At 42.2% G+C, this 15,000-nt stretch overlaps 2 protein-coding genes across 2 annotated transcripts in view; both read left to right on the top strand.

Moving 5' to 3' along the window:
• Positions 1 to 4,040, top strand: part of LOC134193817 (next to BRCA1 gene 1 protein-like) — a 7,423-nt gene extending 3,383 nt beyond the window's left edge. Inside the window, exons 5-12 of the mRNA XM_062662658.1 lie at positions 367 to 439; positions 679 to 1,038; positions 1,166 to 1,238; positions 1,296 to 1,355; positions 1,780 to 1,904; positions 1,972 to 2,213; positions 2,679 to 2,750; positions 3,069 to 4,040. Of these exons, the coding sequence (XP_062518642.1) occupies positions 367 to 439; positions 679 to 1,038; positions 1,166 to 1,238; positions 1,296 to 1,355; positions 1,780 to 1,904; positions 1,972 to 2,213; positions 2,679 to 2,750; positions 3,069 to 3,829 (1,766 nt within the window). The 3' untranslated portion in view covers positions 3,830 to 4,040. The remainder of the gene's footprint in view (positions 1 to 366; positions 440 to 678; positions 1,039 to 1,165; positions 1,239 to 1,295; positions 1,356 to 1,779; positions 1,905 to 1,971; positions 2,214 to 2,678; positions 2,751 to 3,068) is intronic.
• Positions 4,041 to 7,837: 3,797 nt separating this feature from the next.
• Positions 7,838 to 15,000, top strand: part of LOC134194083 (microspherule protein 1-like) — a 9,119-nt gene continuing 1,956 nt past the window's right edge. Inside the window, exons 1-8 of the mRNA XM_062662986.1 lie at positions 7,838 to 7,906; positions 8,087 to 8,198; positions 9,409 to 9,626; positions 11,351 to 11,445; positions 11,506 to 11,614; positions 13,401 to 13,539; positions 14,465 to 14,540; positions 14,604 to 14,632. Coding sequence (XP_062518970.1) covers positions 8,102 to 8,198; positions 9,409 to 9,626; positions 11,351 to 11,445; positions 11,506 to 11,614; positions 13,401 to 13,539; positions 14,465 to 14,540; positions 14,604 to 14,632 — 763 coding nt within the window. The 5' untranslated portion in view covers positions 7,838 to 7,906; positions 8,087 to 8,101. The remainder of the gene's footprint in view (positions 7,907 to 8,086; positions 8,199 to 9,408; positions 9,627 to 11,350; positions 11,446 to 11,505; positions 11,615 to 13,400; positions 13,540 to 14,464; positions 14,541 to 14,603; positions 14,633 to 15,000) is intronic.

A 15,000-nucleotide genomic window follows, 5' to 3' on the forward strand; every position in this document is an offset into this window, starting at 1 on the left:
GACAAATAGACAGACAGATAGACAAACAGACAGACAGACTGGACAGCTTGATTACATGCATACACTGCCAGACAGAGAGACAAACATTTTAACACTGTCGATGTTTTCGTAACTGGTACGAGACGTAGTGTAATGTGCAGCAGTATGAGTAACGGTTTTATGACGAGATGGACGAATATTTGTTAATTAAATTAGGCAAATATGAAGACAGTGTGACATGTATGTTAATTTAACTGGCAGCAATGCCTGATATGACTGACTGTGAGTGTATATACTCAGTAATAATAATAATATATTTACAAATATATTATTATTGTTGTCGAGGGTTTTGTTCGATAGTGTCATTGACTGATGTATTTCTATTAGCTGTGTTTTATCATGACAACATCATTTGCGACGGATGCGATCAGATGATCTTTGGGACTCGGTACAAATGCGGGTAAGCTTGAAAATATGGCACAAGTTAGGCAGTAGCAGTAATGGAAAATAAGAATAGTTAACTGCAGGCAGAGAGTTAAGGTTAGTCACATGCACACACACACACACACGTACGTGCACACACACATACACACACACACACACCATGTGTGTGTGTTGTAAGACAGTCTAACACTGTAGCTTGTAGGATCATTTGTATTATAATTGTATTGGTTATCGACACGTTTGTTGTCTTGGCAGGAATTGTGCCGATTATGATCTCTGTGAACGATGTGAGCCACTCGGTTTGCATAGTCCCTATCATGTCTTCATAAAATTCCCACAGCCTGTGGCACCATGGGTTGGGAGGAACAAGCATGGGGTACTGAAGCCACTCTTAAAGCACAATCTCTTTGCAGCAACACGATTTGAGAGCAACGAAGAGAGGAAGAGAAGGAAGAGGGAAAAGAAGGCAGAGAAAGCTCAGGTGAAGGACGAGAGGAAGGAGGAGAAGAGAGAAGAGAAGATGAAGAAGAAGTGTGCGAAGATGATGCAGAGGAAGGAAATGGAAGACGAATGTGGTGTGAACGCTACAGCACCAGACGGTCAAGAGATGGAGGAGTAAGTTGGAAAAGCGTTGTGTGTGTGTGTGTGTGTGTGTGTGTGTGTGTGTGTGTGTGTGTGTATTTGATGTACATGTATTAGTAATTACTCTGTTGGTACATGTATGATGTGGTTTGTGATGTAGAGTACATTACAATGCTGTATTTATTGAAGACTGTAATGTCTATGAGGACACTCACTTTAGTGTCGGCGAAGAGGTTAGTTGTGGCTTTCATTTCTCATTTGCAACGAATACGTTACGGTTTGTGTTGCAGTTTGAGAAACGTTGGATTGTGAAGAACATTGGAACTTTGCCATGGGATGATGATGTTGTTGTAAGAGACAATGTTGACTTACAGCTGTCTGTCTGTCTGTCTGTCTGATTGCCCGTCTGTTTGTCTGTCTGATTGCCTGTCTGTCTGTCTGTCCGTCAGTCTGTCAGTCTGTCTGTCTATTTGTTTGTCTATTGTCTATCTATTTGTTTGTCTATTGTCTGTCTATTTGTTTGTCTATTGTCTGTCTATTTGTTTGTCTATTGTCTGTCTATTTGTTTGTCTATTGTCTGTCTGATTGCCTGTCTGTTGTCTGTCTGTCTGTCTATTTGTTTGTCTATTGTCTGTCTATTTGTTTGTCTATTGTCTGTCTATCTATCTGTCTGTTTGTCTGTCTATCTGTCTGTCTGTTTGTCTGTCTGTCTATTCTGTCTGTCTGTCTGTCTGTCTTCCTGTTTGTCCATGTTAATTATGTTTGATACTTTAGTTGAGTTGTCTATGGGGCACTATCCCATACACAAATGTCTTGCCTGTAAGTCACATTCAATCCGGTGAAGAAACCGTTGTCACAGTCAACTTCACAGCTCCAACCGAACCAGGCAAATACGAAAGGTAAGAGACAACCACCCACCCACAACACACATAGTGCTAACACACATCTCATGTTTTGAATCTTCAGTCACTGGCGTCTCTATCATGCTGGTGATAGTTTCGGTCACTGCTTCTGGTGTAGTATTATCGTCGATCCTATCACATCATCCACCAATCAGACCACATCTGAAGACAACAAGCCGGTTGACCTAATCACATTTGACGCGAACGAAACGCAAGAGTCTGCGTCGGAAGACGAAGATCCTCGTGTATTGGTGCGGCAGCCGTCGGTTGAGAGTTTTGAAGCGATATCAGCGCCCGTTGCTGCAGGTGAGGAGGCACTACACGTCTGTGATATTACAGCAGCTCAGTGTTTGGAATTTAGTTGTAACCTTGGCAACCTCACAAATTTTTAGTTGTCAAGGAGTTTATAACTTGCATATATTTTATTGATATTAACTAATGAGACTGATTGATACTGATTGTCCCTGCAAGTAAATGAAATCTCAGGACTTTAGAGGTGTCACTCTCAGTCTGACCCGAGTAATTCCCACTATCCGACTCTACAGCATGAAAACAAGATTTTATTGGGTCCACCATAACGTGAGTGACTTTAGTCGTCAGGATGGCAACCTCACTGGTTGTCACATGGTTGTCAAACAACTTGATGACCACTTTTAAAACATTTTTTCGAACACTGATTGCTGTGTACATTGTCAAACGTTTCTGTTGCTGTGAATGCTTTGTGTGTGAGCACCCGGTTGTTGCATTTGTTTATGACGTTTCTCGTTGTAGAAGAGACTCCGTGTGTGGATCATGTGGACGAAAGATTGCTCGGGCAAATGGCTGAACTCAGAGTCAAACACGGTAAGCATATTGCCAGATACTACGTAGTGTTACTTGAATGTGTTTTGGCATCGAATTTTTATGTTTTTTTTTTGTGGCAACCGGAAAGTGACGAACGAGGTGATGTTGATGTAGTGGCGTTGAGTGCATGACAAAATTGTATTGTAAGGGTCGAGGCATCGTTTGCTACAATAATGACATTGTTGTATGAAAGTCTGATAGACTGACATTTTTGTTAATTAATTAATTAATTAATTAATTAATTAATTAGTATGGATGTTTGAATATGTGACATTGGGGCAATCAAGTCTACTCATTTTGAATGTACTTTTGCTGTAGATCTCATTGATGTCGAAATGAGCAGCAATTACAGTGTTGACAGCACTGAGGACTTTGTTGTCGTTCCAATGCCTTCATGCTTTGACGTGTCAAAGCCACTTATGACACACGAACCAGACGTTGTTGAACAAGCCGAACGAGACTACCCGCTCTTGGTTGCTCTCACGAATCCATCGGATGCCTCACAACTAGCCGACACAACACACAACGAGACGGTAGTTACTGACAGTGTTGATGTCCATCAGAATGTCGAGACGTCAACAAACGGAAGCGAGCCAGACAATGTGAGTGTCCCGGATGAGCCACAGTATTCCATCCACGCCCCACCTCCGTATCATTCTCCAGTTGATATCTACCTTGATTCATCCGTCACGAGTATCCACGACGACGCCCTCGAGAATCCAAACTCTGAAGACTTTGACAGTCGACGATCGGACGAGCACGGGAACCCACAACTTGCAGAGCACATCGTTTCTTCTCCGTCTCTATCACAAGCTGGCCAACCGTTATACGTTCCTTCACAGCATCTGTACGAGCTGCCACGGTCAAAGTACGTCCCTCCAGGCCCGTGTGATGTACCTGTACTGAATATTTGGAAGCCGCCGCAGCCGCTGAGCCCTCTTGATCAGTTATTTGAAATGGGATTTGGTGATCGGAAGAGAAACATCCAGCTGTTGGGGGAACACAACAACGACGTTCAGGCTGTCGTGCAGCAGCTCCTCGCCGATATTGATAACGACTGGTCGACTAAGAGGCACTGAAGTCGTCGTCGTCGATTGACTAGACGTTGGATGTTATGTTTATGTGTATACTGTAGTCTCGTGCGTGCGTGTGTGTGTGTGTGTGTGTGTGTGTGTGTACTGTTACGCATGTATGATATGATTAGTTTGCTTGTGTATGTAAGCATGCATGTCAGCTAGGCAGAGTGTACACACTATTATTGATTGACACAATACATGTCGCTATGTTGTCCATTGTGTTCGTTTGAGCTCATCTGGCACTGGCGAAAGCATCATTTCTGACAAAACAGAGGAATGAAGTATGCTCACAAATAGTTTCATTGAATATCACTATCAGTATAAATTAATTACGTACATACATACATACATGCATACATTTTTTTGTTATTATTAAAAGTTGGTACAACTTCTAAATCAATCTAAATTCTTTACACTAAAGCTAGGTTTACAAAAGGTCCCAAAGGCTTCCAAAAAGATATGTCCGACTTTCTTGCACAAACAATTCGTATATGTCGACGTAGATGCCACTTAAAACTGTTCATAATTCCAACGGGAGGAAGAGTTTTTCTTTTTGTCCAATAGGTGGTCATGAGAATGACGAAGAAAGTTCTTAGGTTTCCGGTTTCATTCATCAGCTCCAATGGGTGGAGGGCCGTAGGTGGATTTAAGGATACCCTACTCAATAAGAGACAAGCTTGCCGTAAGAGTCCTTTCCATATCGGGCAAGTATTGAATACATGTTCAATGGTGTCGTCTGGTTGGTGGCACGCTGGACACTGACGTGTTGTGGCAAGTTTAGCCGTATAGAGGACTGAGTTAGTTGGCAGAACCCGGTGTAGAAATTTCCATGCTATGTCCCATTGTAAAGGCGTCATGTTTTGAGGAAAATTCCATAGTGAGAGCCATTGTTTGTCCGTAATTGGTCCGTATGAGGCCTCCCATTTTTCCTGGCACGGTGGACGGTCTATGTGTTTAGATAAGAGACATCGGTACAGTAAACGTGTATTCGCATCTGACAGTAGCAGTGGTTTATCGGCTGTGCTGAAGAAACAGAGACGTGCCTGCCAATGTGGCATTCTATGTTCGGAAGAGGGCTCTTGATGGGGGAGGCTAGTCCAAGATTGCGGAATGGCATGTAAAACTTGAGGGTAAAATTTTGCCGCGACCGTTCTGGCATCTGGAAGTTGTTTGGTCCATATATCTTTAACGTTGAAGAAGCGACATCTAGCTAGTGAAGGCTGAAGTATGGGGCGATTGGACTGGTCTTTTATAAGTTGGTTTCCCCACAGAGGTTCTTCGGCAGCATCTTCATAATACTCGGGAGGGGCAAGATCTCGTCCTCCGTCAAGTTTTCTCCAGGACATGTAAAGTTGACGATAAAAGGATGAAAGCTTGGTGTAGTTGCGATGGTCGGGCATCCAGCCTGAGGCGGCAAAAACTGCATGGCCCATGTTGTATTGTCCACTGAGATGAGATAGTTGCTGTCGAGCGAGGTCTTTCCAAGCTGCTTGATTCTTTTTATCAAACAAGCGTCGGATCGCTTGGAGGCGTATTGCCATTAGTCTAGAAAGGAGATGGGGCATGCCTAGTCCTCCATCTCTACTTCGTGAAATACACAGCGATCTTTTTATTAGTGGTGGCGTTTTAATCCTAAGGAAATCCCAGATAATGTCTTGGAATTGCTGTAACGTTTGATGAGGCATAGTATATGTGTGTGCCGTGTAGTATATTTTGCTTAAAGCGTATGTTGACAGGACGTGTGCTCGCCCTACATACATACATACATGTATACATACATACATGCATATATACATACATACATGCATGCATACATACATGCATACATATATGTGAGAGACCCTTTATTATGGTTACAAACCTAAGGGGAGCAACTACAGCTATGCCTAAGCTGCACTCTTACAGCTGCGCACAATAACAGCTAGTAGCTAAGCTCAAGTTATCCAAACATGACTATAATATAAGCATTACAATTTAAAACCACGAGTCACTGTTCCTTCTTGACCAGATGGCGTAGGAAGAGCAGATTACTTTACGACGTATAGAATCGAAAAGAGACGACGATTCATGACCCTTGGTACTTGTCCAGTCATTGATGAAAGTGAAAAAAGAGTCAGAAACAACGCCTCTAGAACCGACTTCTACTGTCACAAGCGAAACATGATAGCCTGCATCTTGGATGTTGTAAACGAGATCTCTGTATTTGGTGCTTTTCCTGTGTGCCGCTGCAGTCATTAGTTCGTCAAAAGGTACAGTAAGTTCCATTAGTACTATGCGCTTTTCCTCTTTGTTAAAGATACATATATCAGGACGGAGAGTGGAGAAGAAGGTCCGAAGCAAGAACCCGTAGCAGCAGTTCTGAAGATCGCATTCAAGCTCAAAGTTGGGCAAGAGGTGCTGGTCTAGAAAGTCTCTAATAAGAGAGAGCACTTCATTGTGCCGCCAAGTGAACCGACCCTGATTTAGAGCAATTGGGCAGTGGTTAAGAACGTGAAGCAACGTCTGCCTACCTGAACAAAGGGGACAACGATCAGTAGCGGATTTCCTCCATCGAAACAAATTAGCGTTGTGAGGTAAGGTGTCTACGATGGCATTGACTGACCATTTGAAAATCGCATCAGGAAGATGACCTATCACTCTTGACCAGCCCTGTTGTTGGTCGAAATCAGACCTAAAGAAGGATCCTTGGACAGTCCTTTGCTGAAGAGTGTCAAGGTCAACGTTCTCCACTTGTTGCAGTATAGAGCGTTCAATATCTTTGAGGGACGAGTCCACAGCAAATTTAGCAGCAACAAATTTGCGGTTCTTTATCTGCAATTGGTGATGGCTTTCACAAACTGCTAACTGCCTGACCACACAGTCGCCGGAATCCAGCAAGCGGCGCAATTTGCAGCTGACCAATGTCATGAGCTTGGTTGAAGGCTTGGGAAGACCTAGACCACAATCTTTGACAGACAGAAACAAGATGGATGGGTTAGCCGGTTTTGCTAGTCCAGACCACTGTTTCAGGAAACGCGTTACTAGGCTATCCACATGTCGTTCTACCCAGGAGATGGAAAGGTCAAGTAAACCCAGCAGCCACGACATGCTCGGGCAGACGTACAAACGGTAGATTTTAAGCTTCTGCTGTCTTCTGATCTTCAGGGAGTCGACTGTTTTACACAGATATTCAAGTCGCTCGACGACGGTTTTTTTAACGACGTTGTCAGATAGCCGTATGTCGAAAGGTAGGCCCAAAAATTTGAAGACAGATGAGCCTATGAAAGGCACCGTTTGATTACCGATGACAAGAGAGGGGTTGAACACATACGGAAGTTTCCGACTAGACAAGGCCAGGCTTCGACATTTGGCCACATTGACTTTCATATGAGCCCAACGAAAGAAGAAGTCACTTATCCGACACAAGTATTGACAAGATGAAACACTATTTGTAATAAGGCAGGTGTCATCAGCATACTGTGTAAGAATAAGGTTACAATTTGCATAGGAAAAAGTGTAGGCCAGAGATTTGAAAGACGGTTGAGTAACAGTGTCAACGTACAGATTCATTACCATATTGAAAATGGTAACAGAGAGAGGGTCGCCTTGAAACACACCTTTTTGAAACTGAATCAGATCAGTGCACCACTGAGGTGATTGAACAAAAATTGCAAGTCTGTGGTACAAGTCCTTGACAATCCGTTGAAACTGGATAGGAAGGTGATAATGATCCATAGCGTAATGAATCAAATCGTGGTGGACATTGCCGTAGGCGTTTTCAAGATCAATCCAAATGGCACACAAATTGCGCTGGTTGCTTTTGGCATCTTGCAGTGCTCGCCACAATTTGAATTGGTGCTCACTACACCCAGGTATTCCAGGTAAGAACGCTTTCTGCAGATCACTGTTGATGTAACTGTTTGTCATTAGATATACCTACATACATGCATACATACATACATACATACATACATCCATCCATCCATACAGCGTACGCGCATTGGTCCGGGGCATCGAGGCATAGAAAGCCCACGTACATACGGGGCTTACGATCTATGTGATACGCTGTAGCTAACGTTGAGAAACTCTGGGAAGACGGAGGTATTGCTATACGATTTGTATAGAGGCTCTACGTATTTTTAATGTCTCTTACTTACTTGTCGTGGTCTACAGCATGTCTTAATTAATATCAACTAGCTATTAGCGACATTCTGTTTTTGCGATTTTACGCTTTCGTCGTTCAATGACCATCCAATCTTTGCATTTTTGCGAATTTTGTAGGCGTGCGCGACTGAGATGGCCGATGATTTGGAATCGAACATGTCGGGAAGTCTTGAAGACATCGCCTGCAATGAAAGCGATGGCGGAAAACAGTCAGAAACCACAGCACAAGGTCGGTACGAAATACGGAGTATTAACTTGCAGTTTTAATTTAAAATATTTTTGCTCTGTTAGCAGACCTACCAATGCGCGAGTTTAATTTTTTGGACACGCCTACAATAGCATTAATATCAATAAATTTATGTTGTAGTAAGTGTTGGATAATATATATAAATGATATCTAATTATTAAAGTTTAAGTATTTGCATGCCCGGTTGGAGTAGAAGCCATTAATTAATTTAATATTATAGTGCAACAAATGTATATATATATATTATATATATATATTATATATTTTAAATTTTTCTATTTTTATTTTTTACACACACACACACACACACACACACACACACACACACACACACACACACACACACACACATGTGTGAACATCAATATACACTAAGTGAGCAAGTCTCAAAGAGAGTCACTAGAAGAATGCAGTTATATATATATATATATATATATATATATATATATATATATATTTCTCTCTGTATAACCGATTGATTAATGTGCCTAATTAGCGACACACAGTATCAACACCAATTACTAAAACATAACAGTTAATTAAAACACAGAACTTGTACTGTACGTACTACTGACTGTTATAAAAATCTAAGAACAAAGTACATGCACATTCTCGTGGCTAGTTGGGATGTTCTGGATTCTATTTTCTTGTGGCCTTCGATCGCTTTTCCAGCAATACATATGGTAATCAGGTAACCAGCCCCTCCCCTTTTTCACTTCTGACCAACTCCTCCTTCTATGTCGGTATTTTGACCAAGTATGTTATGAAAGAGCCAGATGAAGAGAGGGCTGGCACATAGAAATGGATTTTGGGATATCAAGTATGTGCGTACACATGCATGTACTAAAACTGTAGAGTGTACAGTTACACAGAACAGGCAAGCCCCATCATTTTGGTCACACCCACCAATGGTCAGAATGCGGGAGATTTGATGCCAAATGCGGATAGGCGGGAGAAGGGTCCCAAACGCGGGAGTCTCCCGCTTAATGCGAGAGAGTTGGCAGCTCTGTGTTGGCAAATATTTCAATAATGATAAATAAGTGTGATGTCGTAGTTAAAGTGCGCTAAACGTCACTACATGTTAACGTGCGCTAAACAACAACAAACACGTGGTGCTGCTTAGTGCACGTTAAGGGCACCACGTTTGTTTCTTGTTTGCTGTAACTGTGTAAGTCCTTGTGTTGGTATGTAGAGAACGATGGCCAGAAACAGCCAGTCAGATCGTCTACACGTTCTATTAAACGGAAACGTTTTGATGACGAACTGGTTGAGAGTAGTCTTGGGTCGTTGCAAGCTGAACGACAGACGAGACGGACGAGAATGGACGACATGATGAGTGATGCGAGTCGATGGTTACCCACTGATGACCTCATGTTGATTACTGCAGTTCAACAAACGAATGATTTGAAGGTAATGGATTGACGTCTTGTGCATTTGTTGTTGCATTCGTATGTTTGTGTGAGTGTAGGTATCTGTCTGTGTCTATCTGTCTGTCTGTCTGTGTCTATCTGTCTGTCTGTCTGTCTGTCTGTTTATGTGTCTGTCTGTTTGTCTATGTGTCTGTCTGTTTGTCTGTCTGTCTATGTGTCTGTCTGTCTATCTGTTTGTCTGTCTGTGTATGTGTCTGTCTGTCTGTCTGTCTGTTTGTCTTTATATTTCATACATATGAACTAGTACAGGCTATATATAGGAAAGTCCGTTATATATCAATTAGACCCACACGGCTCTCTAAAAAATTATCAACTTAGGTTGCATGCATTTGGATTCGAAGCGCTGCCGTCAACATTGGTGTGTACAATGTTTGTCTATGTGCCTGTCTGTCTGTCTGTCTGTCTGTCTGTCTAGTCTATGTGTCTGTCTGTCTGTCTGTCTGTCTGTCTGTCTGTCATATAATATATTTTCATACATGACTACTATTACAAACTATGTTCATGGCTAACAAGCTGTGCTACTGCTTTAAAGCCTTTTCTGGCCATAACTACTAAGCTAATGAATAAAAAACTGTCTGTCTGTCTGTCTGTCTGTCTGTCTGTCAGTACGTATATTTCAAACATTCTATACTATAATATGCCAACCCACGCTTCCGTCTCGATGTCTGTCTGTAACATGCTGATTGATATGACGCCGCTCTCGGATCATTGCGAAGCACGACGGAAGGGTCAAGTTCGACCATTGGAGACGAACGGTGGAGTCGGATTTTGCCCAGAATAACTCTGACAGCAAGAAAGAGACTTTGTGGCGGCCTGAAATGAGATGACCAGAATTTGTTTGTGTAATAGCCTAAGTATGTGGATGTGACGTGTGCTCGCCAGCCATGCCATCTATCCTCTAATTCCCAACTGGTCTATAATAGAGTGCAATATGCACCGGCTGCATGCAATTAAGCCGGCTGACCGGGCCGCTTTTGCGTGCGTGCATCCATCCGTGTGTCACGGAAGGTGTGGCTTTTTCGCTGCACGACGTGTGTGTGTGTGTGTGTGTGTGTGTGTGTGTGTGTGTGTGTGTGTGTGGCGTCTATAGCTCAGTTGGTTACAGAGTTGCATTTGGAGAATGGAAACATCCTGGACGTTTGAGGTTGTAGGTTCGCGGATGAGTACAGACGTAATTTCCTTGGGCAAGAAATTCACACACAATTGCCTCTCTCGACTCAGGAGTAGAAATGAGTACCTGGTCTTTGACTGGGGGGGGGGGGGGGTGGACTAGACTGCTGGCTTAGACTGCTGGCTTGGCAGAACATCACGCAGTATATACGGGTACAAGTAGACTTGAGGTCCAGTGTGGCGGCTGCGCCAAAGTCTGTGCTCTTCGATGCTCTGGCCACGCATCAAGGGGTTTATCAGCACGGTCTAAAACTCCGAGTGGCGCCAGGGTTCTTACCTAGAAATAGGCAGGGGGTGCTATCTTCAGAACTTTCTGAAGGGCATATCCATTTGTCCATGTGTTTGTTTGTGTGTGTGTGTGTGTGTGTGTGTGTGTGTGTGTGTGTGTGTGTGTGTGTGTGTGCTTGCGTGTGTGTGTGTGCTTGCGTGTGTGTGTTTGTGTGTGTGTGTGTGTGTGTGTGTGTGTGTGTGTGTGTGTGTGTGTGTGTGTGTGTGTGTGTGTGTGATGTTAATTTTTCTGTTTTCTATTCTCAGGTTGTTCACACTGGAGTCACCTTTTCTACTCCCTTTAGTCTCAGTGACATACAAGAGAGATGGTACGCATTACTCTACGACCCCATAGTCTCAAGGTTAGCACTAAGTCAACATTTTAAATCAAGACAATAACTAACATTTCTTGTTCTTGTCAGTTCTGCTATAGCAGCAATAAAGGAACTTCATCCAGAGCAAATTGCTGACATTCATACAAATGCGTTATGGAGCAGAGAGGAGGAGAAACTGTTGACAAATGTTCCCGCTGTAGGCTTTATTCATTACATTTATAATTTGTTAATTAAGTAAATGCATTAGCATTTCATAGACGTGTCTGTCTGTCTGTCTGTCTGTCTGTCTATCTGTCTGTCTATCTGTCTGTCTGTCTGTCTATCTGTCTGTCTATCTGTCTGTCTGTCTGTCTTTATTTATTTCAATACATTTTAAGCACAATTACAAAACTAAATATACAATATTCCTTGTGACAATGTCTCTGTCTCAAACTTAAAAAAGACTAAAACTGCCTATTCCATTTACATGAAACGCAAAGAGTTTTAATTAGATACCTTAAACAACAACTAAACTGTATGTAATTAACGATCTAGTAAACACTACATTGTACATCCAATTCTTCACCCATAACCTTATCTCCCCGACTTCCTGTATCCTCTTCAATTTTCTAGTATTGCTCTAGGATTAGCTTTTTGCACAATTACAGCTATACGTTTCCTCCAGTAGCAGACAAACTCAGAACGTTTATCTGTCTGTCTGTCTGTCTGTCTGTCTGTCAAATAACATTTATTTCAAACGTACATCTATAATACAATGCTAGCAAGGTAACTATATAAAGTTCTGTAACGATGAGAGTTTACTAGGACTAGATTTTAAAAACAAACAAACATGTAACACTTAAAAGAGAACAATGCAGACTACCCAGAGCCAGCTGTCTGTCTGTCTGTCTGTCTGTTTGTCTGTCTGGTTTTCAGAGAATCTCTTGAAGCTGAACACCAAGAAGAGTGAATTTGTGATGTTTTCGAAATTTTGGTGTACAGAAAGCCTTTTGCTTTTTTCGGTTAAGGTTGCTTCATCTATCGTTCCGTCAGAAGTCAGTGCTCGATACCTTGGAGTTCACTTTGACTCTGGTCTGTGCTGGCGTCCACATTTGAACAACGTGTTTTCTCAAGTTTCAAAGAAGATTGGTGTCCTTCGATGCTGTAGTTGGAATTTATCTTTCCACATGAAAAGGAACTATATTACTTCCATTGTTCACTCGGGAATGGATTACTGCTCGGTGGTTTGGTCTGATAACTCATCCAGTGTATCACGTTGTCTTCAACTACTTGAGAAACAATCCATCCATGCTCTAGCTGGTCGTCGCCGCTTTGACCGCACTGGTGACCTAGAAGAACTTTGCCGGCAGTTCAAAATCTCCTCTTTCACTCTCTGGCACAACAAACAACTTGGAAATCTAATTTTTAAGTGTATCAATGGTCTAGCTCTGCCGTCTATCAGCTATGGTTTTTGCCCTGTATCTTCACTACATCGCGAATATCCGTTGACGCATCTTTCCCAAAGAGGTGTTCAAGTCGACTCTCCTCGGACCAATGCTCTAAAAAGCACTCTTTTCTACCGTGGTCAACAGCTGTGGAACTCACTCCCATCGTCTCTACGTCTTCTCCACTCAGATATGCTATCGATCTTTAAATCAAAACTTCACACAACTCTTTTCAACTGATTCAACACTGTCTGGACATGATACCTAATCGATATGTATCTATATGTAAATACATGTTTAATTTCTAAGGAGCTCTGTATATTTTCCTTTTGTCCTTGTATATTTACCCCATTATAAACAGGGTGTCTGGTGGATTCGCCACTATGGCGGAAGACTTCCCTGTCTAAATAAACCAGTTCAGTTCAGTCTGTCTGTCTGTTTGTCTGTCTGTCTTTCTGTTTGTCTGTGTGTTTGTTTGTATTTTATCATTTTATGTGTATTATTGTGTCTCTTTCATTTGTTAGCTGTTGTTGCCGACTTATTTGCTGTGTTTGCTAGACGAGTTCTGATGGCTTGAAGACATTTGAGGGTCTACTGGAAAGTCATCTGAGTGTTTTCCATGTGGGAAGGACAGCAGCATCCTTACAGAATCACTGGAAGATGATGAAACACTACAGACTGTTAGCAGATCAGAAAGGTAGGAATTGTGGTAGAAAGAATAATAGACAAACAGAAGGACGGACGGACAGACAGATGGACAGACAGACAGACAGACAGACAGGCAGACAGACTGATTGACTCACTGACTGACTGATGGACAAGCAGGCAGACAGACAGACAGACATACAGATTGAATACTACTAAAATTCTTATGAATGATGTTCTGAATGTCTCTTACTCTGTTGTCCAATTCTTCATTTTCCTCTGTATTCTAAGTTTTCTCAATATTACATTGGAATTGGACTTCTGAAGGCATATTGATAGTCTCTTTCTCCATTGTCCTCTAAACTGTGCTTCACTTGATCCACTTTCTACATCTCTCGATCTCTTGGCCAGCTGGTTCAAATAATTGTCTGCCTTTTCTCCCCAACAACCAAAATGTTCAAAAATTAATGGAATGAAGGTAGCTTTGCATGACCCTGGATGCTGTTGATTTGAATATTTATTTATTTTTTTCTCCTCTCTTTTTTCAGCTGCAAATCTGTCCTCTCTCGATGCTCTTACCACTGTGTTGCTACTAAATGGGTGTGCCAGAGAGAAATCGAGTTCGACATTGGCACCTATTCCTGAATCATATACTATTATGTCTGGTCTGTCTTCACTGTCTTCATGATCTGTATGTCTCAGTAGATGGACATTTAGCTTAGCAGTGTTACCTATAGTGTTCTTGTAAAATTTTGCTTTTTGTGTTCAATAGTGAAATAAACAGACAGATGGACAGATGGACAGACAGACAAATGGACAGATGGACAGACAGACAGACAGACAGACAAATTGACTGATTCACTGAATATTGGACAAACAGATAGCAAAGTAGAGGAATTAGCAAAACGAGTAAATAATATGGCACAACTATACATACATGACACTACAATAGGTTTTATCCTTTATTGATCTTACAGTCCAGCCACTAGTTCATGGTGACACATTACTCAGTTTTTCTGATGCCGAAGAACAACTTGAGAAGGCAGAACAAATGTAAGCGACATGTTGTAATGTATTACACTGTGAGCACCAGCATCATTCGTTTTCTTTCGATAGAACTCCATATCAGGATGCCTTAGAACAAGGTATTGGTTGCTTATATTGTATGAATTGTGTGTGTGTGTGTGTGTGTGTGTGTGTGTGTGTGTGTGTGTGTGTGTGTGTGTGTGTGTGTGTGTGTGTGTGTGTGTGCGCGTGTGTGTGCACATGTGTGTGTGTGTGTGTGTGTGTGTGTGTGTGTGTGTGTGTGTGTGTGTGTGTGTGCGTGCACATGTGTGTGTGTGTGTGTGCGTGCACATGTGTGTGTGTGTGTGTGAGAGAGAGAGAGAGAGAGTGTGTGTGTGTGTTTGTGTGTGTGTGTGCACGTGTGTGTGCATGTGTGTGTGTGTGTGTGTGCACGTGTGTGTGTGTGTGTGTGTGTGTGTGTGTGTGTGTGTGTGTGTGTTTGCACGCA

Source organism: Corticium candelabrum, chromosome 18, assembly GCF_963422355.1.
Source record: "Corticium candelabrum chromosome 18, ooCorCand1.1, whole genome shotgun sequence".
NCBI classification, from domain to species: domain Eukaryota; kingdom Metazoa; phylum Porifera; class Homoscleromorpha; order Homosclerophorida; family Plakinidae; genus Corticium; species Corticium candelabrum.